Here is a 26231-nt window from a genome sequence, read left to right on the forward strand (position 1 = left end):
CTCAATTTCTAGATCCATTGAGGTGATCATATGATTTCCTGCTAATATCACAGTGCGGTCAACATAAATCTATAAATATATATAAATATAGCTTTTATTTGCCCATCAGAAAACTGAATAAAATCAGATTTTTGAAATTTTATTTATGTATTTTTTAACTGGCTCAATCACCAAATGCCCCTGCCAGCAGACCACAGTACCAGGCCTGCTGATCACACATCCTGCAGTAAACGGTATATTTTTCTGTTGCGAAACATGCTGATGCACATCATATATCAGTTCCCTGGTGGCGTTTCCTGATCCTCACTGCATTTTAACTTGTAATACAATCTGGGAGACATCATTGCCCTCTGCCAGCATGTGCTACTTTGCAGAGGTAAAAGGACTCCTGTCTATTGTTGAGGTGCCTATTTGCCAGTAGGGGTGATCATCAGTTTTGCGTATAGAAACGGCGTCGTCCTTCCCCCACCGCCTCTTTTTTAACTTGCAGAAGTGCGGATGTGAGTTGCATATTGATACGGAACAGGCCGCCAGTTTTATTTATTTATTTCCCAGCAATGCTCGCTTAGGCTATGATCATTGTGTGGAGCTATGAATCCAGAGGAGCAGACTGTAACGTGGTTAATATCACTAGGAGTGCTCAGCTCGCCTAAGAAGAATATAGCGGACCCGGAGGAGTTTCTGAAAACGTCGCTGAAGGATGGGGTCGTCTTGTGCAAGCTCACGGAGCGGCTCATACCTGGCTTCACTGCCAAGGTGAGTTGTTGATTTAAGTTAAGTAGAGTCAACAAATGCCAAATGATCGGTGAAAGGAAGGGAGGGGTTTGATTAAACTGATACCGACAAGAACTTCTGCCAGCGGCAGGCCTGTCGGGTTTTTTTTTTTTTTTTTCCTGTAGCTTCCAGCAGTCGAGCCGTTAAGTTTTAACAGCCGCCTCTTTAGTACGATGCGTGCTGTATCGAATTACTGCTGCATCTACTGTACTTTCAGGCGTAAGATTTCAAGATGTAGCTTCCTGTGAAGCGACGAAAATGTTCCGCATTCTTGATGCGACTGAGTTGGTGTGAACACCCACCAAAACAGGACAAGTTAGGTGAGGAAGAGTGCGTGAAACATTGAACATAGACCATATTGGGGAGATAAAGCGACAGCAAGATGATTCCACGGGGCTCGCAGGTTTTAGACAACTTTGTTAACGCGATAAATCAACGTTTATAACGTGTTTGGCTTAGTTGTTGAGATGACAAACTTGATAATGATAAACAACAGTTGCAAAGACAGTTCGTCACTTCCTCCTCGGAGGCTCTGCTCTTCCCGGTCCGACGTCCGCTTTCGGAAAAAAAAGAGGTATCAATGCAACCGGAAGCGGCTAACAAGAATAAAACCGGAAGTAGGAACTTCTCTCTTGTGTGGTTTACTGTCCTATTTAATTTGTTGTCTCTTTCTGTTTGACTGTACCACATTTCTCTAAAAAGGACAGTGTGGGCTATACTCACTGCAAAGCCAAACCTGTCATTCATATCCATGTCCGAACTCTGCGACGCAGCCGTTGATGAGAATTTTATTTTGAAAGTTTCAAAAGTGAGCGGATGTTTTGCTTAAATCCGGCTACTTTGACGTCTGTGTGGTGTTGGTGGTTATGTATGCATGAAGGAGACGCAGGAAGAATCCACAGTTATTTTGTTAACTGTAGGTAACCACTTCTGATCGCCACGACAGTTACTTTACGCGCTTTTCTGTGCCACCGGGATGCCAGTAGCATCGGCGTTATTTCCTAAGTGCCTGTGTCAGATGTCTGTCTGTCATACTAAGCCGAGGTTTGTGTTTTATATATTTATTTCGTGTGTGTGTGTGCTCAGTACTGCCAGGATCCGAGAACTGAAGCCGACTGCATTTCCAACATCAGGGAGTTTTTAAGAGGATGCTCGTCCTTGAAAGTGGAGGTAAGTTGCTGTGTGGATGTAAACATCTCGACCTCCCTCTTTAATCATCTCCTTCCACTGCAGTTCACAGAGAAGACTTGAAGTCACTCTTGCTGGTGTCGTTTTGTTGCTTACCCTGCTTGCATATGCTTTCCTCACACGTCCATGCTGCCTGTCACTCCCCCCTGATCAGACAGGAAGGGGTCTGCTGTCCCTTATGCGTATTGCCTCAGTTTTTCAAAAGGGCACAAGTTAGTTTTCAGCAGCGTTTACTTTCCTCTAAATTGCCTTTTCTCTTTGTGCTGCAGTGTCGTTGATGCTGGCTTGTTGCTGCAGGTTAAAAGCTCCACGGCGTTCGCTGCGTTGCCAGAAAGATGTTCTAATATTGGAAAGGGGAAAATCACTTGCAGATGTTGGGAGTTTTCTCCGTCGCTGCACCAGCCTGTTTGCGTCTGCCACACTGGACAGTCATTTCTCCTCCAGCTTTATAAATAATCTTTTCTGGTCTTGAATCACATCAGTTGGTTTCTTTAAACGGCTAATTGAGTCAGCAAGCCTGGCTCGCTGCAAAGTCAAGTGGTTCAGTAGTTCTGCCCAGCTGGCTTGTTATGTCTGGGAGGTCCCCTTTGCTTTTATTCACCATCCCTGCCTCAGCCCATAATTAGACCTTTTGCGGCCAGCCAGTAGCTCATGGGCAGAAGTTTTTGGAGGGCGCTACTGTCAAATGTATCAGCCAGGGGATGTCTGTGGCACCACAGAGAGCCCTACCCATCCTTTGGTCAGCGATGTGATCATGCTTAGAAGTTTTTCTTTCTTTTTTTGACATAGAAAATAGGCCCTGTTTGTCCTGTGACTGCACAAAGCGAGCAGTCACGCTCCTTTCACTTCTGCCCTGAGATGCAGAAAGAGGAAGCGTCAATCACGGCGTGAAGCCTGTGATGAGTTCTGTGTTATACACTGCATGAGAACATTAATCTGGCCTGATCTCAGACACCGCTGCAGTCATTCAGAGCAACATGGATTCATAACATGTCTCCCTGAAAGTACTGACCCTAGCCATGATCAAGATGTCAATACTGTTATCACTGATCAAGGTCAATACTGTGATGTGACCTACTTCCTCTTCATATACTTCCATCGGTGCGGATTGTTTTTCCACCATTATCTGCTTTATAAAACCAGTCATTATACATCATACAGCATGAAGTGCGGTCTGGCTGTTTTTCACGCGATGAAAAGCAGTCTGTGTAAATCTTGGTTGCCATGTCGACCTTTAGGCTGATCCCTCACCCTGAGATGTACCGGTCACACTTGCTTTAACTCTGAATGATGTTGCACACAACTCATGACCAAGGCTGTACTACTCAAACTCTATATTTAAGATGTTTTATTTAAAATGTGAAACCTTATCCGCTGGAGGAAAGAAGATAGCTGTGTGTGCGTGTGTGTGTGTGTGTGTGTGAGAGAGTGTGTGAGTGTGTGAGTGTATGAGTGTGTGTGAGAGCATCTATGTGTTCACAGCGAATCACAAATGAGTCTGGCACTGTCTGTTTTATTACAAACCACTCAGTCTCAAAATATGGGTCATGCTCAACATGTCAGTTTTTATCTCTTTCTTGTTATAGGCTTACTCAAATCCCTGTGTGCGTTTCATTGTGTGTGTGTGTGTGTGTGTGTGTGTGTGTGTGTGTGTGTGTGTGTGTGTGTGTGTGTGTGTGTGTGTGTGTGTGTTTCTGTTGTTTCTGCTGCAGCCCAGAATGAGCATCTCTGTCTCCGTCTGTGTGCTTAACAAGTATTACTGCTCAGATCTGAGCTGTCTGCAGAAAAAGTTCTAATTTTGATTTCCTCCTCTTCCACTTGTGATGAATCCAGATTGTATGAACAGATGGTTATGTTTTTTTTTTTTTTTTGGGTCTGATAGCATCTTCTCTGTTCCTTTTCCATCCAGGGGTTTGAACCGGAGTGGTTATACACTGGGGAGAATTTTGGCAAAGTATTGACCACTTTGCTGGCAGTCAACTTTGCCACACAAGGTAAGAGTTTCACAGTCTCTCTCTCTGTTTGCATTACAGCATTCGGATGTGTTAAGGAAAACGAAGCATCTCATGCCATGAAAAGAAAACATGGATTCAGTGAAAGCCTCCAGATTACGCTGTATTCTGCTCAAAGTGCTTCTTCGTCTCTGTTGTGTCACTTGATGCAAACAGTCCAATCCAACAGCCTCGTATGCAGTGTGCACTATGATGGCGGCCTTTGTCAGCTTTCACATATTTTGGCCATGCGGCCGTTCGAGATCATGATTCGAGTGTGTTACCCAGGAGCAGCTGGCATGGCAGTGTGTGTTTGTGGCATGCTGGGCGCCATATTTACTCATGTGCATCCATAGCTTGGTCCATGCAGAACAATATCGTCTTTTGCTCATTTCCTGGTTTTTATTTTTTATTGCATTTAAATTAAAGTCAGAGTGGAGCAAAAGGCATGAGACTGAATATAGAGAGTATCTCTTTTAGACACACACAGGCTGTACACCCCCTTCTCAATAAGGATGCAGCACAAAATGGTTCGCAGTGCAGCAGTCCCACAGCAGTTTAGGGCTATTTACTCCGCTCGAGAGTCCTTGTTTGGGGGCACTGAAGAGGTAATACCAGTCTCCTTCCAGTTTCCAGCTCACAGCTGCCAGAGAACCCGCAGCCTTACAGTCATGTAGTCAGCATTTTTAGACCCGTCTGCCACCCCTGCATGCTTCATAATGAATGCATAATGCTCCAGGCTGTTTGACAACATGTGTATCTGACAGTGCTGAATGTAAACAGTGCAGCAGGATATGCGCCTTAGATTGTGTCTGACTGACTTAAAGGTGGAGCATAATATCAACGCTTTGAGTGATGATTATTTTTATTATTTGATGATTCTGGTGATTATGTTTCCAGTTAACCGATTAGTCTAGAAATGTCAGAAAATTGTGAAAGATGACCTTCACAGTTTGCCGACTATCGAAGGTGACGTCTTCAAATTGCTTGTTCTGTCTGACTAATAGTACGAAACCCAGATGTTCAATTTCCAATGATAGGATCAGCAAATATATGGTACTTTTGTTTGCCAAATGACTCGATAAACGATTAATTCATTATCCGAATTCCCCATTGACCCATCAGTTAATTGGCTAATTTTTTCAACGCTGCGTGAGACGACCTCCTTTGGTGTAATGTTGTGCTCGTTATGACTTTGTTAAAGCATGATCAGTCTCTTGGGTGCACTTAAATGAAGTGGAGGATATGTGCCATAGTGTGAGATGTGGGCCAGAAGTCTCTTCCAGTGCTGGGCTCTGCTTGATATGCAAATCTTTTATAGGCTGGTGATGCCCGGCAGCTGTTCTCCCATCTTCAAAAGTGAACTTGATCTGAATTGGATTTCTAAAGTTGATATGATCGAACATAAGAAGCCTCTGTGTTTTCACTCGTGATGCTCTCCCCAGCCCGGCCTCGCTTTTGCCTTATGCGTGTCTTAGCACGGCATTTGTTTGTTTAGGCTAAATGCTTTGGATGATTGCCTGCATGCAAACATAACAGTAGTAACCACCGAGCTGAGCTGACAGAAGGGCTCCACTGTGTGTGTGAGGAGTGGCATGTGGGATCCATGAGCTCCACCTGCAGTGCATGTGCACTATCCCACTGCCTTCAGTGTCCTTTTCGCCATATCAGTGGGGCCTCAGAGCGATGCACCCCAGCGTCTCAACATATGGAAAACAGCAGGGAATCTCAGGCCTTGTTCCACCTTCACATACAATACCGAGATTCCAGATGATCCGCTGATAAAACAGAAATTGTCACCATGGCACATTTTACTGCCTGTAAGTGAAAGTGCACAAAAGCTTTTGTCGATTTTTATAGCGTCTGAGCTGAAGTCCTTATTCAATCTGAATTAAGGGTTACTCAGGCCAGGGGTGCACCCTCATTTCTATTGATTCCTCTGTAATTTGCACAAGGATTAGACAGTGCAGCTGGCGAGCATCCAGTTGGCATTTGACAGAGAGCCTTCAGATAGTGTGTGTCTGCTCCTCAGCCCGTAAGAGGTTGCAGGGCTGCCATGTGTCACTTTTAAAGTACCGGCAACACAATTGATACCTCTGTCAGTGCATCTCAAGGACTGCGCTCGCATTGCAGGACAGCTGACAGCTACCGACCCTAAATCACCGTTTGTCTGCCGCAGCGGCTCAGCGATGGCAGCGTCGAGACATAAATTAGATTTTGAAGTCACTCTCTGAGCTGATGGGGTTGGAGGACATTTTGTCAAATAAATGTGTGTCGGTTAGTCTGAATGAACTTTTGCTGAACCAACACACAGACTGTGTGAGCAATCACATTTTTTTTTGTGTGTGTGTTGCATGTTGCCATCCTCTTTAAAGCTGCTCGATCTTATTTCGGAGCCGTGTGCCAGTTTTGGTCCAATCAGGTGATTCTATCAGGCATAGTGAGCGTGCGTGTGTGCGTGTGTGCATGTGTGCCTGTGTGCCTGTGTGCATGCGTGCGTGCGTGCATGTGTTTAATGTCCTGGGGCTGCGCAGAGCGATGGACCATACTCGCATGAATTATCATCGAGTTGTCAGCCCCCAAACTATGTGCACGTACGTCAGCAGTGATGCTGCTGCTGCTGCTGATGATGATGATGATGATGATAATGATGATGATGTGTGTTATGTTGTTCATCTGATGAGAACAAGACCAGGGAGTCATAAGTTCAAACATCCATGTAGCCGAAATAACAGACGCTCCATATTTTCTGCGTGTGTGTCCATAGACTGTGCTGCTGAGAGGTCATGTCCGCAGTCCAGTGCTCCGTCTCCTAGCCAATCGACGTCTTCGCACACACTCTCCTCCACCAAATCCAAAGGCTCTCTGCGTAGACAATCCAAATCAGTGGTATGGCCTCCTCTATGTGTATTATCTACATTTCATGTCTTTCTGTTTTCTACTCATTTCACATGCTTGAAACTGATTCAACCCGGTTTGGTTTTACACATTTTGCACACGATGAATTTGTTACATCATTTAGTAGATTAGTAGATGTTTACCCCTGATGACTACACGAGGAGCACAAGGAGTAATTATATCAAGAGAAGCACGAAACATTTCGCACCAAGCCTGAGCCAAATAAAAAAAAAAGGTCGAAGATTGGAGGAATATTTCTTCACTGCACCGTATATATGCACATACATACAGATATTATTTTGCTGATACAATGCAAAATACTTTATTAATACCCGGGGGGGGGGGGGGGGCAGCAGCGTGTAGGACAATAGGAAAAGACATGCACATCTCAATGCAGTAGAAAATAAGGGGAGCACACAGCAGCATGATAAATAGTGCAAACATCAAAGTGACTGTGCGAGTGTATGTTAGTGGTTATATGTGACATCAACACATTCACAAACACCAACATTGCCACAATCTTCAGTGCAGCCACCATCCTAGTCATCAACCTCTTGAGATCTGTGTTTGGGTTGCTGACCGCTCCTGACAAACGCTCTTACAGGAGATGTCTGAGAACGGTGGAGGTGGGCAGCCGATGGTGAAGGCCCGCTTCAACTTCAAGCAGAACAACGAGGACGAGCTGTCTTTCAACAAAGGCGACATGATCCTGGTGACGCGGCAGGAGGAGGGAGGATGGTGGGAGGGCACACTGAACGGCAAGACGGGCTGGTTCCCCAGTAACTACGTCCGGGAGATCAAACCTTGCGGTGAGTGGGGCCGCCGTATGATGGTGCCATCTGTTTTAAATGGACCTTTAGTTCCCAAAAAGCTTCTTTAAAATGCAGTTTTGCATTTAATGCCATGTTGTCTAAGTGTAATAATGTGTAACGTAACGAGACAGTCATGTTGCAAAAGAGATAGCAGCTTAATTAGCTTTGTGATAGCATGACACTTTCGACATTTTGCATTCCAACACTTAATTTAAACACTAATTAACAGTGTATAATATCATTTGCAGAAGATGAGATACAAATGCAGAGGTCTTGTTATTCTGCAAAAAAGAAATAGATAATACTTCTTAATGATCATTATCAGTTAGTTCTGAGGAGCTCTCCGATCCTTGTCTCCTCTACAGAGAAGCCAGTGTCTCCTAAAGGAACCCAGCTGACCAAGAACTACTACAGTGTGGTGAGTCAAAACACATAAAAGTAAATCTATTTTTATGTCACTTCACTCACACAAAACATGTGTTTATGCACAGATACGGAAAAGCAGGAATTCATACATTTAAAATTCATTTGTCAGTCGTGTTGAAGTTTGTCAAAACTGGTCAAACCTGTCCAGGTTAAAAAGAGGAAAATCAAAATTAAAATAATCCAGCAGAATAAACGAGCTAAAATCTTGAAATTATGGATTCCAGACTACATTTTATTCAGTTACTGTAAACAGCTGCTTTGTATTTCATATTAGTCATATTTGTTTTCTTCGTTTTGAGTTTTGTTGTTCTTATCTTCACCGAGTTATTTCTCCTTTTTAATCCATGTTTTAATTTTAATCAGCACATCAGGCATCACTTTCGCTTTTGACGTGAATGTAAGATGACCAAAGCACTGATGAAGTATGTGGATTAATAAAGGCAAAACTCATTGAGATCTTCCTGATCATTAACCAGTTTCACCTCAAATGTTTGCTTTTTGGATTTACTGGGCTTCCCTGACGTCAGCATTAAGCATCCTGCTGCTTGTGCTGCTTTTGCAGGTGGTGCAGGACATCTTGGAACACGAGCGGGAGTTTGTCAAAGAATTACAAACAGTGCTGAGCTGTTATCTACGGCCTCTGCAAGCCAGTGACAAGTAAGAGCAACGACAGATCCGTTAATCAACAGGAGACATGACTGAAGGCAGAGGGTGCTGTGGATTCACAGGGAACTCTCTCACGAAATTAACGTTTTCAGAAATAAGTTCTTGAATTTACTGAAATTGTAGTAACGCTTACTGTGTTTTCATGTTTAACTTCCTGTCAGCGTGCATGTCGTAGGACTGCTGCTACTGTCTCCACTTATGCTAAATGTGTGTGTTCAGGCTGAGCAGTGCAGACAGCGCCACCCTGTGTGGAAACCTGGAGGAGATTCTTACCTTCCAGCAGGGACTGTGTGTGGCTCTGGAGGACTGTACCAAGTAAGTTATGCGTGAGACTGCAAAAAACAAGAAGTTAATCCATCACAGTGACCCTGCAGCCCAATATCTTTTTATCAAAGTTGCTATTTTTGCGCACAGTTTGATAAATCTGCATGCCTTTTGGTGTCATTCATGCACTGTGGGGGAAACTCTGAGAACAAATGGCTGCCTTGGGGGAGGGAAAATGCATTCATACGTCATAGAACGTACAGCATGCTTTGGAAAATGGCCAGCAGCACGTGAAGCATGTAAAGTCTAAAACTAATGCCTAAATTAGACTTATTATTATGTTTTCCCTTAATTATTTGTCACATGTGTAATGTTACAGTGTCAGCTGTTCATGTTAAACGTGGCCAAAGTTTCAAATATTTAGGGAACGTATGTAAAGGCAGTGACTGTGAGCAATAAGCTCTGCTGTCTGGCTGCTCAGAGGACCAGATTTCTAACATGTTTTCTAGCTTTGAAATGAGTTGCCATCAGCTTGTCATCAGCTCTTTTATTGGTCCTCTGCTCCAGGCACAGCACGCCCATTAAGTACAGAGACACGCCCATCTTCCCACTCAGTCTGTCTGTTTGTACCGAGGTGATTTACAGCGGCTCTGACCAGGACTCTGATCTGGATCATATGTTCTGGTTCTTCTCTGAAACTCTCTGTGGTTTACAGACTTTCCTGATCAACATATAGCTTTCATATTTGCAAAAGTAACGGCTAACTGCCGCTAACTGTGACATTAGCTGCTGTTAGCACAGTTAGCTGTACACTTAGCGGTCCTATTAGCTGACTATCCCCACTGGGTCCCCGCTGCCCTGAGCATGAAGGGGCTGCATAAAGGACCAGCGTAAGATAGATAAGGAATTATTTGAAAGGTGAATCATGCAAAGCTTTGTCTCAAATGCAGTTAAAGGAATCTTGTGGTTTAGTCTGAGAATCAGAGTCAGAGACCCGCAGGTTTCGAAACAGCAAGTTATGTACTTCACCTGTCAGTAACAACACCTTTGACAGGAAAAAACAGACACATTCCCTGAATGATGATAATTTCAGTTATTGGGAAATGACTCAGTACATCATCATTTGTACCTTTCCATATGTCTCCTCTTTGCCCAGCCCTTTCTTCTTTCTTGGTTCTTCTCACCTCTCTAACCTTGTCTCTGTCTCTCTGGTTCTGCAGGGTCTCAGAGGGCCAGCAGCGAGTGGCGGGCTGCTATTTAAACCAGATGTGTCAGATCAAGACTCTGTACCTGGCCTACTGTTCCAGCCACCCTTCAGCTGTTTGCATCCTCACTGACCACAGGTCAGCCCCGCAAAACAACCGTTCACTACCACAACACAGAGAAGTGATTTGAGATGAATGCTGCAGGTCTCGAGTCCTGCTGTCACATGACAACTGTGCCAAGTCATTTTTTTCAGGTTTAGGTTTTCTGCCTTTTGATTGACTTCAATGTGTCTCATGCTGATGAAGGTTAATGAAGGTTGCCAGCGAGGGGTTGGTAATCATTAGAATCGTTTCTGTTCGCCTGTGTAAAACCAACTAAGTGAAATAGAAATGTCATATTCCCATCACTCTCCACCACCGTTTGAGTTTAGCCTGGTGTTGTTTTAATGACGTCGTCTCGTTGCACCTCCTTCTTATGCTTTGGTCTAGTGGCACCTGAGCGTTAGCGCCACCAATTGTTTATCTCGAGGCGCCGAACTTCCAATATTTGCATAATAGCAGTGGATGGAAATGCACAAACGCGATTTCTTTTGCTGATTTTCTGTAAATTCAGTAAAAATTTACTCAAAATGTGGATGGAAACCTGGCTGTTAGCGATTTTACAACAAAATAGAAAATGAATTAGATGCATTTCTCATCAGCTGGTTGATGCAAATAACTTTACAAAGCCTGAAACAAACAGACATGTCTTTTTTATCTATATGCTCCAATGTTCAGCGCCAATAAAAGGCTCTTCATCTTCTTAAGGTGTATGTGTAATACAACCGAAGTTATTATTAGGCTTATTCAATTCTAGTGGCACAAAATGAACCGAAAAGACAATTAAATGATTAATTGCGATCATTCGCAATCATCCATGATCGTCCCCTACTGCGGTGCGATCTCTCAAACTGCTGCATGCTGTTTTCTGTTGATGAAGCTGAAGTTCAGCGTTGCACCACAAGGTGTCAGGCTTCCCTTCTGTAACTGACCAGGAGGCTGAACTGGGTCTGAGCTGTTACAGAGTGGCTGCGTGCTGAAACGTTTCCTTGAGTCCAGTAAATATTCAAAAACATCATTCTCACGGAGAATCGACCTGCTGTGAATGATCTGTTTAGGACTGTGAAATAGCGAAATGGCCGTGGTGAAGTTTAAACGATGTCGAATAATGTAGAAGTGGCTCGTCCGGTTCTGCTTGGTGAGCTGCAGTTTAAGCTGAATTACACACAGGAAGCCCACTGTTGACAGGATGTATGAAGTTGTGGTTATGTTGAGAGGCAAGTCAGATTCCTTTTCACAGTAAGCACATTTGCATTTGAGTTTCAGGAGCCTTTCTGTGACATTCACATTTACCCCATGTTACCTAATGTGACCAGTGTTGCCACATGATTCAGCTTTTTGGATCATGGAAAATCATGAATGGTGTTACTTTCAAAGCACTTTTTCAGGTCTGCAGGAAAGTGTTGCAGTCCAGTTGCAGACGCTGTGTAAAAACCGCTGACCTAAATTGTGCTGCCTTTCACACTAGTGGTAAACACCAATACTGTTGTCCGAGGTCCGTTCTCGCTTGCAGCACATGTGTGACGTACAGCAGGCCTTCATCACAGTGTTTGTGGTCCTTACAGCAACGACAAATAAATGGAAACCTTGAAAAAGTGGTTACATATGTGACCCACTTTCTAGTAGTTTATTTTACATGTGATATCTAAAAATATGATATTAATCCTATACCAGGGGAATGAATCTGCTAGCTGGGCTAAATTTGTTGCCATACCTGGGAGCAGTTATGGCTTTTGGCCTTTACTGGCTCTAACTTTCTTAACCTAACCTACACAGACTACACAATGTTTAATAAAGGCAGTTTTTATCTGAAAATTGACTGTATTTTAAAACAATTATTATTTGCAAAGTATGCAAATACCAGCCCTGGTGTGTGTGCAGTCAGTCACAGTCATATTTAGCAAAAATGCTAAACATCTTCATTACTGTAAGCCGCAATGCGATGAAGTCAAGATAAGATAATGTTATTTAGCCCACGCTGGGGAAATTTACTTACCATTGCCACGTTGGTTTATGTGGTGGCATTAATGGTTTCATGGTACCATCACATTCTCATCAGAAAACTGCATCCCTAATGTGCCCTTGAACCTTGACCTGTGCAGCCAGGGCGCTGTAGTATACACACTACCCTTAACAGTGCATTGAAAGTGTGTGTTTGTGCGTTTAACAGTGAGGAGCTGGACAAGTTCATGGAGAGCCAGGGAGCCAGTGCTCCAGGGATCCTGACCCTGACCACCAGTCTCAGTAAGCCCTTCATGAGGCTGGACAAATACCCGACCCTGCTGCAGGAGCTGGAGAGACACGTGGAGGTAGAGCAGAAAACACATCGTGTCAAAATATGTGCTGAAATAATAGTAATAACAGAATTAAATCTCATTTCGTTCATGCATACAGAATTGAAAATGAATGAAAGTGTACTTTATTTGTAACTACAGTTTGAACAGCTTTTAACCACTCACATTTGCCTTCAAAAGCTAAATGGCAGTTAATGTCAGTGGAAAGTAAGAAACCCTGATGAGTCTTTATCTCTTTCAATCTCTGACTTCCTCGGTGTATTGCAGCATACCCAGCATGCACACTCGTCTCGCTTGAACGTTTAGAGCACTTAGGCTCGATTTAGGCTCCTGTGTTTGATCTGATGTGTTGTTTATTTCCACCACAGGAAGCCCATCCCGACTATGCTGACATTGTAAAGGCAACCGCAGCATTTAGGAGCCTAGTGGTAAGTCTGGGACATCCAGGGGGCTCTGCATGCTTAAACTAGCCTTAAACTGTATCATCTTTGTTATCTCCACCAGGGATTAGGCTTCTTCTTTTTATCAGTCCTGAACAAGGCCGAGTTAAACAACCTACTATAAGCCCAGTGTCAGCTGGGATCAGCTCCAGTGCCCCCACGACCCTCCGAAGGATAAGCGGTATAGATAATGGAATGAACAAGGCTGAGCCAATCAGCCTGTAAGCCTCTCATGTCAATTCTTAATTATTGGAACGTAAATCCGCTGGATTTTCTGTTTTGTTCCTTGATTTATTAAAAAATTCAACACACGGTTTTGTGCCAGGGGTTAAAAAGTAAATTTGCCCCTCAAATTTCTGTGACTGTATTCTCCTGAGAAGAGTTTAGAGTAATCTGTTAATTAACTGACTGAAATACAAATTAAATCAAGCGTGGTTTGTTTTTGACAGTTTGCTTCGCGTTTTTACGTCGTCACCGGGCTGCACACGAACAACAACATGACCTAACGTGGCGCTTCACGATGACTGCACAGCCCAGACGAGAGGGAAAAAGATGAATGAAAGCGCCTGAGCTTTTTCCCTGCTGCCTGTGGCGTGATCGTGTCGTTCCTACAGTGGGCGTGAGCAGAAATGCCATTTTCCAAGAGCTGGATCAGAAACGAGCGACCGCATTGTACCTGAGTGAGCATCTCTCTGAGACACAGTTTCCCCGGCGAGTTCCCAGTAAGAACAGATGAGGTGACTCACACGTGTCTCTTCGGCAGGGCTGCACAGGAAAGCAGGGAAAAAAAAAACCAGCTCACTCTACGAACATTTTTGATTTGCAAGTCTCATTTTTTTTGGGCGTTTTGAACGTGTGGTTGGGTGGGTAGGCTCTTAAGAAATGCCAGTTACAACTCATCTGCAGCGCCGCGTCTACTGAATCTCATTTTTGTATGTTGTGCAGGGGAAAATGACAGATGTTGCACTGTCATTTTTCCTGCTTAACGAGGGAGAGCCCCTGCCCTGCACCTGTCATTGTTCTACTTAATGTTGCGGGTTGCTCCATGCACCTCTGACAATGAAGTAAAACACATAGACAGAAAATATTCAAATAAACACTCCGACAGGCCAGAAACTCAATGAAAAGGCTCAGTCAGATATCACTATTACTTTCACCAGTGATGAAGCACTAATTTAGTGAGAGCATCATGATTTTGTGGAATTTGGACTCTTTAAATCTAGAAAACCACAAGGAGTAGCGCAGTTATTGCCGAATCTGCTTTTTCAATTAATTCTGAAACGGCTGATGTGTATATTTGTGTGTGTTTAGACACAGTGCCAGGATCTGCGGAAGCGCAAGAACCTGGAGCTCCAGATCTTGTCAGAACCAGTGCGGGCCTGGGAGGGAGACAGCATGAAGAGCCTGGGTCACGTGGCCTACATGTCCCAGGTCCACGTGAAGAACGGGTCCAGTGAGGTGAGAGACGGTTCGACACAGTCCACGCAGAGCAGAACTGACATCAACTGACCTTTTATTTCCCCTTTCTTTTTAAAAAAAAAAAAAAAAATCTAATTGGGTCTAGTTGGGATTTGGTTGTCTTAGTGAAAGCAGTGGATTAGAGTCCCCTGGGTTTGTCTCAGTCAAAGAGGATAGATTGTATTGTAGAAGGATTTGTATGCAATGCTAAGCACACTATTTGTATGCGCAGAGAAGACTATAAGAAGGACTTCTGTGTGCTTCTTTCCCATCTCTGAAAGACTTTCGAACTGTTTCACTGCCATTTCACATTCAAATGATCTTATCAGTCCTTCAGTGAAGCCTGCTGGAAACCTCTCCTGCTCTCCTATTACAAACACTAGCACTTAAGGGCCATCCACACCAACAACAGTAACTGTAACTATAACGCTGACGATGTGAACGTCCACACTGATGAACAATAAAGTTCTGTAAGCACTGGCGCCAAGTATGTGCTCCAGCTGTGTCTTTAGCTCAGGAAAATGGGTATTGATGACCTGTTGCTGCAGTACGTTACATAGAGAAACCAAAGGAAAACCAGAAGGATGTGGGTTCACAAAATTCTTTCAGCCAAGTCGCCTCAGCTCCATTAATAATAACAACAAACATCACTGATTCTGAGGTGAGCCTGATTGCGTCCCAGCTGTCCCTCTTCTTCATGCCGCCTTTAAACGCACCTCAATAATACGTCTGTCCGCAGAGTCACGATGGCCTGTAAATTTGGATTTTGTTTTAAAATTTTAGCTTCAAAATTAGCCCGCATAAATTCAAGGAATATGCAGTAACTTTTAGGTTCTTCCCTTTTATGAGTCACGTGACTCAGTCTTCCATCAGCTCATCTCTCCACAGCCTGCACGTTGTGGCACGTGGTGTTTGATGCAGGTGAGCAGATGGAGGAAGTGTGAACGGCACCTTGAGTGCGCTACACCGTCTCGCCATTAGCAGTTAAAGGCACTGGTTGTAACTTAGATTCCAGAAAACCCAGCAGCGTGTCGTTACTCAAAACAATGCCTGAATATGTTATAGGAGCTCCTATATGTCTATGAACAGTGTGCTAAATTCTGTCCTCTTTTTTTTTCTTTTTGCAAATTCAATATCAAGTCAAAACAGAAACCTATGTAGGCCATAGAGCCCTGAAAAGCCATCTCCTCCTTCTTTTGTGGTTTCTGTGTAGGGGTCGACTTTGAGTCGGTGGTTGGAAGGAAGCCCAAGATAGACATTTGGATTCGCCTTTTAATCACTGTCAACCACTTTCCAACCACTGTACCAGTCACCGTAGTCGTTTCGCAACCTTCTTATTTTCCATTCATGTAACAATCACCGGCTTTGCCAAACTAGCATCTGGTTGCTAACTTGCGATGAGATGTGCTGGTGTCAGCTATAATGGCGGTTTCGCGTCAGTAGGTGTGACATAAACCAGAAGTTGGTTTTTGACAAACAACACGAGGAATGAGGGCAGCTGCAGCCACCTTCCCTCACTCACGATCAATTATTGTGAAACAAACGCTGCAACCAAATCTTTTCTGTCTCGCTCTTGCAGGAAAAGGAGGAGCGTTATCTAATGCTTTTCCCTAACGTGTTAGTCATGCTCTCCGCCAGCCCCCGGATGAGTGGCTTTATTTATCAGGTGAGCTACACTGTACGCTGAACCTTCCCTTTTATGGGTGACTTCAGTGTTCATTTTTATGGGCATAATAAGTCCAACTGAGGTCATTCATTTGAGGTGATTAGAAGATTTTACCACACATCTCCTCCCTATGATACGGGGTCTTATTTCCTCTCCTTTTTTCCTCCATTCAGGGAAGACTGCCACTGACAGGCACCACAGTAACAAGACATGCAGAGGATGCAGACAGCAATGCCCACTTTGCCTTTGACATCACAGGTTTGCATCTGAAGCTCTGGAGAAAACTATGGCTCCTGGTCTTTAGTTTAGCGGAGGATTAATAGAGTAATGCAGCATAATGAGTTGTAACCCAAATAAAGAAGATCAAGCATTAGCTCGCTGAGCAGCCGTGGGACCGCGTCTTCAAAACTCTCAAACTTCCAACTAGTTGTGGAGGCAGCGTTCACAGCCAGTGGAAGCATATCAGACTTTTTCAAAGGAAACATTTGCTACATACATTAATTTCGGTTAAGCGTTTGAAGCCTTAAATTGTTCATTTCTTTAACATCCACAGTAAGAAATGGGAGTTTTGACAGCGTTCATTTTGTATTTAGTGACATAAACATATGTCTAGACTAAGACTAAGCATCTTTCAATCTCTAAATGACACCTGCGTTCCTTAACTTGGCTATGCGGCTGTCACTGAAAGAAATGTGTGTTTGTGTGTGTGTGTGCGTGTGTGTGTGTGTGTGTGTGTGTGTGTGTATGTTTGGGCTGCAGGGAGCATGATCGACCGTATCACAGTGTTCTGCAGCAGTGCCCAGGAGTTACAGGAGTGGCTGGAGCACCTTCAGCCCTTCACCAAAGGTGGCAGCCCTGCAGGCACCATCTCAAAGGTTAGAACACATTAAAACACACACGCACACACACACACACACGCGCACACGCACACACGTATACAGTGTTAAGTCAAAACAAGAGTAAAAGTGAAACCTGCAACATGCTGAAGTGTGAAAAACCCAAGGTGACAAACACCAGACTCATCTGTAATTGCACCTCTAATTCTCTTGTCTCCTTTCCTTTCCTCCTTTTCCTTTATTTAGACTGTAGAAGGCAAGCCGCAGAGCATGGTCGGTACCCCCACTCACCTGTCCCACCTGGGCAGCCTCAGCGCAGTCAGCCGCGGCCCCCTGGAGCCGCCGAAGATCAGCAAGCCCTGGTCTCTCAGCTGCCTGCGGCCCGCGCCCCCTCTCAAACCCTCTGCTGCATTGGGATACAAAGAGGTAGGAGGCTGCAGACCTTGTTTAGCTGCACAGACAAACCCACACAGCCTCGAAATGCATCTCCGATAAGCAGTCATGCACCACGTTGTTAATCAGAAACTGCAAGAAGTTCACCTCCTCTTCAGGCCCCCTCTGTCCTCCTCCCTTTTCTGCCTCCACTTCATTCAGACACATTTCCACCAAACACAAATGAAGTTGACACCCACACCTTTAATTCAGCAGTAAATGATAAAAAGAAATATGCTCCCCAACTAGATGAGAATAGATCAAGCGATCCAGTCTGACCTGGATGTTTTCATTATGATGCTGATGCTGAGGAAGTGAATTCCAGTAACGGCGCAACGCTGCGTATGAGCTCCTTGTCTTTGAAGAGTGTGATTAATGCTCACTCTGTGGCCCACGTGGGCGGCAGAAGCCTTCACACTTCAGAAGTTTCAGTTATCACGGGCAGTCTACTGATTCAAGTGTTGAGTATATATCTGCAGTAAACATGTGTCTTGGCACTTTTCTTGACAGGCTGTCATCTAAAAATGACTCCGTCTCCGTACTTTTTAACACTGAGCACACACACACGCTCCCACGCCACGTTCTCGAGAATAGAACCGCGCAGGCTCGTCTGGGTCTTCTTCTCTGCCCGGCAGAGGCTGCATGCAGACTGAATGCATAACCACCTTTCTGCCAAGCTCCCCGTTTCTCCTTGTGTCTTTCTTTTTTTTTTTCACATGAAGTAATCACCCTGTTCTGCACAGACACACAGTGGGTGAATGGCAGAGGGGGTGTAAAAATGTTCACCATTAACTCTCTATCACATCCCTCGCTCATATTTTTCATGCACATTTCCCCTTTTTCTCTCTTTCTCCATCCTGCCTTCTGTAGAGGATGTCTTATATCATGAAGGTAAGGTTAGATCTCACCGTGTTTCTGTCTGTGTGTGTGGGTAAGGATGTGGTTTGGGGGAAGGGGTGGGATGGGGTTGCCTATGTGTGTGTGTGTGTGTGTGTGTGTGTGTGTGTGTGAGCCCCAGTGTTGAGCTGGCATGTCATTGCTCTGTTTGCTTCCCTCCTCCCTCATTGTCATCTGTTGGTTTCCTGTTTTCTGTAGCCTTGCGTGTCTGCTCTTTTATTTTTTTTTCTCTCTCATTCTCTGCAGTGAGACAAGGTTTCACTCACTGTGTATGGTATCAGTTTTCTGCCGAAAAACCATTCGGATGCAGCAATACTACTCATTTCTACGAGGGGTGCTATTTTTGGAAATGTAGACACAAGTCTCTCGAGTCTACAGTCACTCAGCTCTGGATGTATGTGCGCAGCTGAATGATCAGCAGCCTAAATGTGCTCTAATAGTTCAGATATTGTCTCTTTTTGAGTTATTTTTTTTTCTAAGATTCCACGCTGTGAACTCTGTTTTGTGTGGTGGTGTGCAGTTTTATCAGACATTGCAGTGACCCGCAGTCATTATTCAGCAGGTGTCTTAAAACAAAACTCCGAATGAATGCTAATGCTTCTCTGTGTGCGCTGCACTTGTTTGACATGCTGGCCATGACAACTTTATAAGGCAATCAAAGCTTCTTGTGAAGTTCTGCTGCTCTCAGGTGGCCGTAAAAATCAATTATGCAGCTTTAAAGCGGGGTGAACATCACAGAACGCGTGTGCGCTGTGCTTTATGCACTGTTGATGTGCTCCAAGCAGGTAGATGGAGCGAAGCGCTGCCAATCTTGGCACAAAAATCGCAGCGTGCCACTGAATTGCCGTTGGCACGTCACCTTACTTCACCTCGCCCCCCACCGTTGCACACAATGAGTCCCCGGAGCACCAAACCAACAAGGAAAGAGCCTCAGTACACCTCAGGAGGATGCGCTTTGAGCCGTGCATTAATGTGAATCCCCGAGCCTGTTCAAAGAGACGCGATGCAGCCAATTATTCCTCTGAGGGGCTTTTGGAGTCTGTGATAGAGTTTCAGGATGCCCCTTGAATTGGTTTCTATTTTCCTCTTGCGTATTTAACTGAAGCTCCTCCGTTCCAGCCAAGGTCATGGGCCAAGCGGCATCATGTGGAGTATTCTAAGAACACGGTGCGTCACTCGTCTGGTACGAACACCTCACCATGACTAAACTGTTACTTTTCAGTAAGCTAATTATTCATCACACCTCAGCTTTTAATGTGCTCAGGAGAGGAAACAGTGTGTTTTCAGACCCTAAACCCAACCCTGCAGCGACCAAAAAAATCTCTCATTCATCAAACCACATACAGTGATTGTGGTTTGATGAAACATAAAAAATAATGTGATCAAAACTTCGCTCCCTTTCCGGTGACTTTGTCAACACTGTATCCCACAGGAAAAGCTTGAATATATGAGGTGTTTTTTTCTCTCTTCCTGACAGCAGTCAGCGATGTTTTTCATGTCATCAGTACCTTTTTAAAAATGTGATTTGGCATTTGGTTGTCTCGGCTTGTACGGCCCTGTTTGGATCCATAGGAGCACAGAGAGCTTACCAGGCCCGTTTGGTCACAGTCATCATCACGCGCTTGCCGCCTTGTTTGTCGATGGATCTTTGATGTTGTTCGTTCATAAGGGATGCGCATCCCTGTAAGCTTGCAGTCTGTTTGGTTTGGAGCCTTGGCTTTACAGGTGTGTGCAGCAGTGTGTGTGTGTGCGTGGAGAGAGAAGTGTACTGAATTTGATGTTGCACTCCTGCAGGACTCCAGCAAGAGCCCGCGGCCCATGAAGAAGTTCCTGCCAGGAAACAGGAAGAAAGAGCGGAAGCCCTCTGATGACGAGGTTCAAACGAGGAAAAGTAGGACTTTTCTCTTACTGTAATATGAAATGTGTGGGAGAATCAATGCTTAATGCAGGCTCATTTCAGTGGTAGAAATGAATTTTTACTACTATGCTCGTTTTCAGTGGACTTTGAGCAGAAGTGAAATTCAGGTGCACAGCTCAGATATTCTGGTAGTTAGCTTAATAATTTGAACAGAAGTCCCTTCAATTAATCAAATCGATAGAGGGTTATCTTATCCTCAGGTGTTGTGCAGGTCAGTGTGTTATCAGGGAAATCAATAATCCACACCTGAGGCCCGTGCAGCCCACATCGAGGAGCGTTCAGAGAGACCCCTCTAATGTCACTGCATGCTCATTGCATCAGTGCAGCCTGTAGAAGCCTTATTATCCGAACATATGCGTTCATAATGATTGCGTCCAGCGGCTGCCCTTAATCAAACCTAATGCAGCGCCTGACACCAGGACGCCATCTGCTGCATGAAACTTTCAAACGTGCATGAATGACATGGATGGTCTCTGCTGTCGGCAGGCACGGTCGCCCTGGAGGAGGACGCTCAGATACTGAGGGTGATCGAGGCGTACTGCACGGGAGCCAGCCTGCACCAGACCACCACAGGTGTGTGTCTGTGCAAGAGCCGCGGACGCGAATCGGTTCTTTAATGTCTCCTTAGGTTGTACCTGCTGAACAGCTGATGCGGCCATGAATCAAGCTTTACCATTAATTTGTGTGCGTGTGTGTGTGTGTGCGCAGCAGTGCGGAAAGAGTGCGTCCCTCAGGTGCTCCTGCCAGAGGAGGAGAAGATCATTGTGGAGGAGATGAAGAGCAACGGGCAGACAGTTATCGAGGAAAAGTAAGCGTAGTATTACTCAGACAAATAGGCTTTCATTTAGTGGCTGTGGAACAGTGACGAACCAGGCTTTGTCATGATTTGTGCCTGGATCCTGATTTTCTCTGTAATTAGATTCAGAAATATGATATTGATCCTATTCAGGCTGTTGAGGTGTGAATCTTCATGCAGTATGACCTTGAGCTGGAAGCCAGTGTCACCTTGACGTGTTAGCAAATGGTGTTTCAAACGAAAAGGAAGAAAGGTCGATGTTGCCCAGCGAAACTGTATTTTCTTTGTGTTTGTCTCAGGAGTCTGGTTGATGCTGTGTACGCTTTAAAGGACGAGGTTCATGAGCTGAAAAAGGTAAATGTGTTGCACTCACAGTGTGTATGTGTGTGTTGACTTTTGTATGTAGGTGTCAGCGACGAAGTTCTCTGTCCTACTTCTTAAAGGTGCCACCGTGCCTCTTGACATTTATGGGGTGTTATAATTGTGGTTAAATGCACTAAATCTCGACCGATCTGGAATTTTTTGAAGGTCGATCTCAATTCATGAGAATTAACCTAATCTGACAACAATGTATCAGATTCTGTTTTTTCCTCTATCATATATATTTTAACAGCACGTAGAAACAAATGTGGTGAAAGAAATGCTTTATATATTTAAAGAAAACAAGACACATAAAGAAATGGAGGAAATAAAAGTAAAGATGAAAACTAAATAACATGACTCAATGATTCATTCATAAAACACGTTCTGGATTCCTTCATAAACATTCACTGTACCTCCTCATTGTGTTTAATTTTTTCCAATGCCATACAAAGTGTGCCGTGTTTTTAACCCACATATTAATAATTGGCTTCACACTTTTTTCCAGTTCTGAGCAATAAGATCAAGAGAAATAAGATTCAGTGGGTACATATGAAATAAAAATACCTTCAGGGAACATTAACAAATAACAGTTTTGAGCTCATATTAATAACTTCCTTCCAAAACTCTTATCTTATCGTGCACCAACACCCACTAACGGTGACTGAATGAGAGAATAGTGAGGCTGCTGACATTTAAAGCAAATATCAGTAATATTTTCATCAGACTTATTAAATTTAACAGGCTTCCCGTAAATCTGCATAATCCAGCTGTGCTGAAGCAGCTGTAGCTTTGCTCCTTTCCTCCTTTAGATCCAGCTTCCAGGCTTTAGACTCTGGGGGCTCCATTGAACCAGATGTGAGCCAGTTATGATCTAACGATGCTAAACCTAGATTTTCTTCCAAAGATGAATCTTTCCTATGATTTTAAGGAATAAATAAAACTCCATATTCGTGGATTTCTTTACTTTTAGCAGACCTTCACCATGTTAAACACAGTCGGCTTGGAAGTGTGATACTCATTTATTAACATCACATAAAAACACTTTTTTGATAAAGTTTTTTCTAATTTACAATTGAATAAATAAACTGTAACATAAACTGAGAAAAATTCAGTCAAATATACATAAAATGGCCCCAATAAAACACTGATTATTTACTTTTCTGTAGTTTTTTTCCCATATCAGTCAACATAGATGCCGATCGGATGCGCTCAGCCTGTAAAAGCGTGCCGACGTGGCGTTCTGTCTTCTTGAGTCTACATCTGAGTTTGTGCTAACAGGAGCAGCCGCTTCAGTAACATCGCCTGTGAATGTTTTACAGGAGAATAAGTGGATGAAGCAGTTTCTGGAGGAGGAGCAGAAGTCACGCAAAGAGCTGGAGAGAGTTGTTCGAAAACTGGCCAAGCAGAAGAACGATTGTTCTTGGGATGACGGCGGCCACTGAGCACATCCGCACAATCATCCTCATCCTAGTGTGTGTGTGTGTGTGTGCGTGCGTGTGTGTGTGTGGGGGGGGTATGTTTATGTAAGCATGCTTGTGGAGGGAAGAGGTGTGTGTGTATGTGTGTGTGTGTGTGTCTGTCTACGTTGCGTCTCCATATTTCAGTCACGCCTGACAGAGCCGGACTTCCCTCTGTGACCATCACGCTTGGACTTTCTTCGCTTCGAGTGCTGAAATCCAATCCGTCTTCCTGGTCCAGCCTCGCTAGACGAGACTGCAAACATGCAGCTCAGCTTAACTCGGGCTGATCGAGCGGGACGTCTATCAAAGCATACTGCGACTGGCACTGTGAACACCCCCCAGCAAAAGGAAACATTTTGGAAAAGGACAAAACAAGTTCTCTGCTGCTTCTTTCGCTTCATTTGGAAACAGAAAAGGAGTCCGAAGCCATCGAGTCCAATAGGTGTTCTCCTGCATGCACTTCTGTTAGCAAGGGGGCTGATTTTCATCCCTCTGCATCAAAACTGTTTTTTTTTTTCTCCATTGTCTTACTGTATTTTGTTACAAGGACCTGCAGCGGGGGAATGGATTCATCAAGCTTTCATGAGCATGTGCATTTTAGTTTCCAGGCCGTTTCTGTTGGCATTAAACAGGTCAGCTGTGGCATTCAGTTGTGTCCAAATGCAGCCCTTCACTGTTAATTTAATAACTGCATGAATGTACAGTGTTTCTACAGTATGAATTCTGCATCAGAAATGTGATAATCAAGATATTCAAATATATAGTCCAAAGCTATCAGGGATGCAGCGTAATAGAATAGAAAAGGCTTAACTGTGTATCATTTATTATACGAGAGTACGCAAATAATGAGCCCCACTCTTCTTCCTAAAATGTATTCAAGTATCATTTTAACATATTAATTGCATAGCCTTGCTTTATTTTGGATTTTTAAAGGAATATTCTTTATTTATTGTTCACCCAGACATTTAATTGTGGTGTTAGCCTTATAGTTTTGCTGCCTTTACATCTGTCTGGAGTTTTATTCAACTACACTGATGTTTTAAAGGCAGAGAAGATGTCCTTGTTTTGGCCAAGGGAAAGAGAGAGAAAATGACTTTAATAATGAGTCTGACTTAAGGATTCGGAGGTGCAGGCTGCATGGCCTCCCCGCATGGAGACAGACTGAGGAAATAAACATTTTTTTGTGGGTGTAGAGTAGAGCTCAACTGTATAAGTGCCTCCTGAAAGGGGTCCATAAACTTAGAGAGAGTTTAAGACCAGACCGGGACTAACTGCATGATGTATATTGAAAGTGTCACAGGTGGTTTGTTGAAATATTTCAAGACGAATGGCTCAAGCTTAATGGGTATATAATGGGTCTGAAAAACATGCAGGGCGTTGCGTGCTTTGTGAGAGGCAGCCTCTTCTCACAGACCCACTGCGGTACATTTCCTCATGAGGTTGAGCGTGTGCACTGTCAACACTGTCATCCACTCTTGCTGCTCTGCACAGCAGCAGTGGATTCTATTGAAATGCAATAAGTGACTGCTTTACTGACTGACCTCTGGGTTAGATCCAGCATGGTGGGCCAGATTTGGAGAAATTGCAATAATAATGAATGAATTAACCCAATGTATTAACCAAAAAGGCCGCGTGGTGCCGCCACCACGCAGTTAGGCTGTTCGTTATTTTTCGTTTGCCTTTTATCTAATCCTGGTGTGGGTGATTGTTTAAAGGTGACCAGGTCCCGATTTTCATCACAAATGAACCATGATGTAATAATATTGTAATACTGTTCAATGGCTGTTTGCGATGTGCTGTTTTTCACGCGCCTCTTTACAGGGAGGTCAGAGTACTGTGCAGGGTGCAAGGCAGCACGTCTGCAGCAGAGTCGGTGTCTTGCTCAAGGGCGCTTCAGCGAGGAAAGCTGATCTTTAGTTACCCTGTACAGATGTGTGACTCTGATGCTTCTATATGACCCATGAAAGCAAACAAGTCCATCGGCGAGAGGATTGGCTGTTTCTATACAATCATTCTTAATGCCTGTCCCCGGGTCTGAATCCCCGTGAAACCGTATGAAACGACTCACAGGACGCAGACCACAAGAGCCCGTGTTTACATTTTGCCAGCAGTGAGCAGTACGTTAGCCAGTTCAGAGGAAGCAGGGGGAGTCTTTCTCCAGAGAATTTTATTTTTGACATTACATTTTGTGGTTTTTCTGGCGGCGGCTGGGGGCAGGATCAGCAAAGAGGAAAACTGACTGAAGAAACAAAAAGAAAAAAAACTAAAAGGGAGGACAAATACTGTACAATCCATGTTTGCAAAGTGCTGTTTTTTTGCGTGCACCTCAGAGCACTGTGCAGGGTACAAGGCAGCACAGGTACATCTGCAGCAGAGTCGAGTCTTGCTTAAGGGCACTTCAGCAAAGAAAAACTGCTTGCTCAGGTGCTGGAGCTGAACTTTACTCTCTGTTCCTATTGGGACACATATAGACGCTCTGCTTCCTGTACAGACGCGTGACTCGATCTCATCGTATGTTGAGATTAACATTATTGCTCTTACTTTAGGCAACTCCAAATTGTTTTCTTTAAGTACCACAAACTCTAGGTTTCAATTCCCAACAGCCCCAGTGAGCACTTACTGGTGGGGGGGGGGGGGTTGAACTCTGGTTTCGTCTTGTTCATCTTATCTCCAGACCACTGTGTGTGTTGTTTTTGAAAGGTTGTTCTATGCAATTATTGTTGTTGCAAGTATTGTAATGCTTTGTTTTTCTAGACACTCTGTACTTTGTGTTTGGTATGGTCATTCTTTTATTAAAAATTTAATATAAGTGGCGCATTTGACATCAGCTTCACCAAGCGAGAAACGGAAACCCACACGGCACGGAGCGCACGTTCCCTCATTCACACCGGAAAATCCACCAAGACAGGCCTTTCCATGCAGCTCTCGGCACATGAGCGGTTCAGGAATTTGTAGGTTGTTCAGATTCGGTAGCAAGAAACCCTTCACAGGATGGAAGGAGTGACTAGAATAGATGACATCCTGTGAGAGTGCGCTGCCTCTGCATCTGTACACACCTCCATAGAGATTCACACTTTCCATACTGTTCAGCTGCACCACAACAGTGACATGTGAAGCGCACTGACACTGTAGGTTTTGTAATGTCTCACTTTAAACTTGTACTGCATTTCGCTCTGGTTGGGTTGGTGGGTAGAACTGTTTTGCATTTCTCACCAAGCACTTTTAAAACCTTTATATTAGTCACCAGACAGGTGAAAGACTGGTACTTGGTTATGATGTATGCAGTAATTAAGTAAAAAACTAGGTCAGGATTTAAACTGTGCGTGTGCGTTTTATCAGGACAATTAC

General features: G+C 44.1%; 1 protein-coding gene across 4 annotated transcripts; it reads left to right on the forward strand.

Moving 5' to 3' along the window:
• The first annotated feature begins 484 nt into the window (after window positions 1–484).
• arhgef6 (Rac/Cdc42 guanine nucleotide exchange factor (GEF) 6) lies at window positions 485–25692 on the forward strand. Of its 4 annotated transcripts, none has more exons than XM_076738715.1 (22): window positions 485–756; window positions 1861–1944; window positions 3872–3956; window positions 6721–6842; window positions 7456–7660; window positions 8029–8081; window positions 8652–8746; window positions 8975–9070; window positions 10240–10362; window positions 12494–12632; window positions 12986–13045; window positions 14369–14515; window positions 16095–16181; window positions 16355–16439; window positions 16941–17056; window positions 17264–17443; window positions 18320–18340; window positions 20141–20237; window positions 20751–20837; window positions 20973–21072; window positions 21360–21414; window positions 22743–25692. In XM_076738715.1, exons 1-22 carry the CDS (start codon window positions 592–594, stop codon window positions 22863–22865), a joined length of 2325 nt encoding a protein of 774 aa, XP_076594830.1. In that variant the 5' UTR covers window positions 485–591; the 3' UTR covers window positions 22866–25692. The 4 variants fall into 4 exon arrangements, with proteins under 4 accessions (XP_076594830.1, XP_076594831.1, XP_076594832.1 ...); XM_076738716.1 differs by having other exon boundaries at window positions 20976–21072; XM_076738718.1 differs by lacking the exon at window positions 485–756 and adding an exon at window positions 1599–1690.
• The last annotated feature ends 539 nt before the right edge of the window (window positions 25693–26231 follow it).

Source organism: Chaetodon auriga, chromosome 9, assembly GCF_051107435.1.
Source record: "Chaetodon auriga isolate fChaAug3 chromosome 9, fChaAug3.hap1, whole genome shotgun sequence".
NCBI lineage: Eukaryota > Metazoa > Chordata > Actinopteri > Chaetodontiformes > Chaetodontidae > Chaetodon > Chaetodon auriga.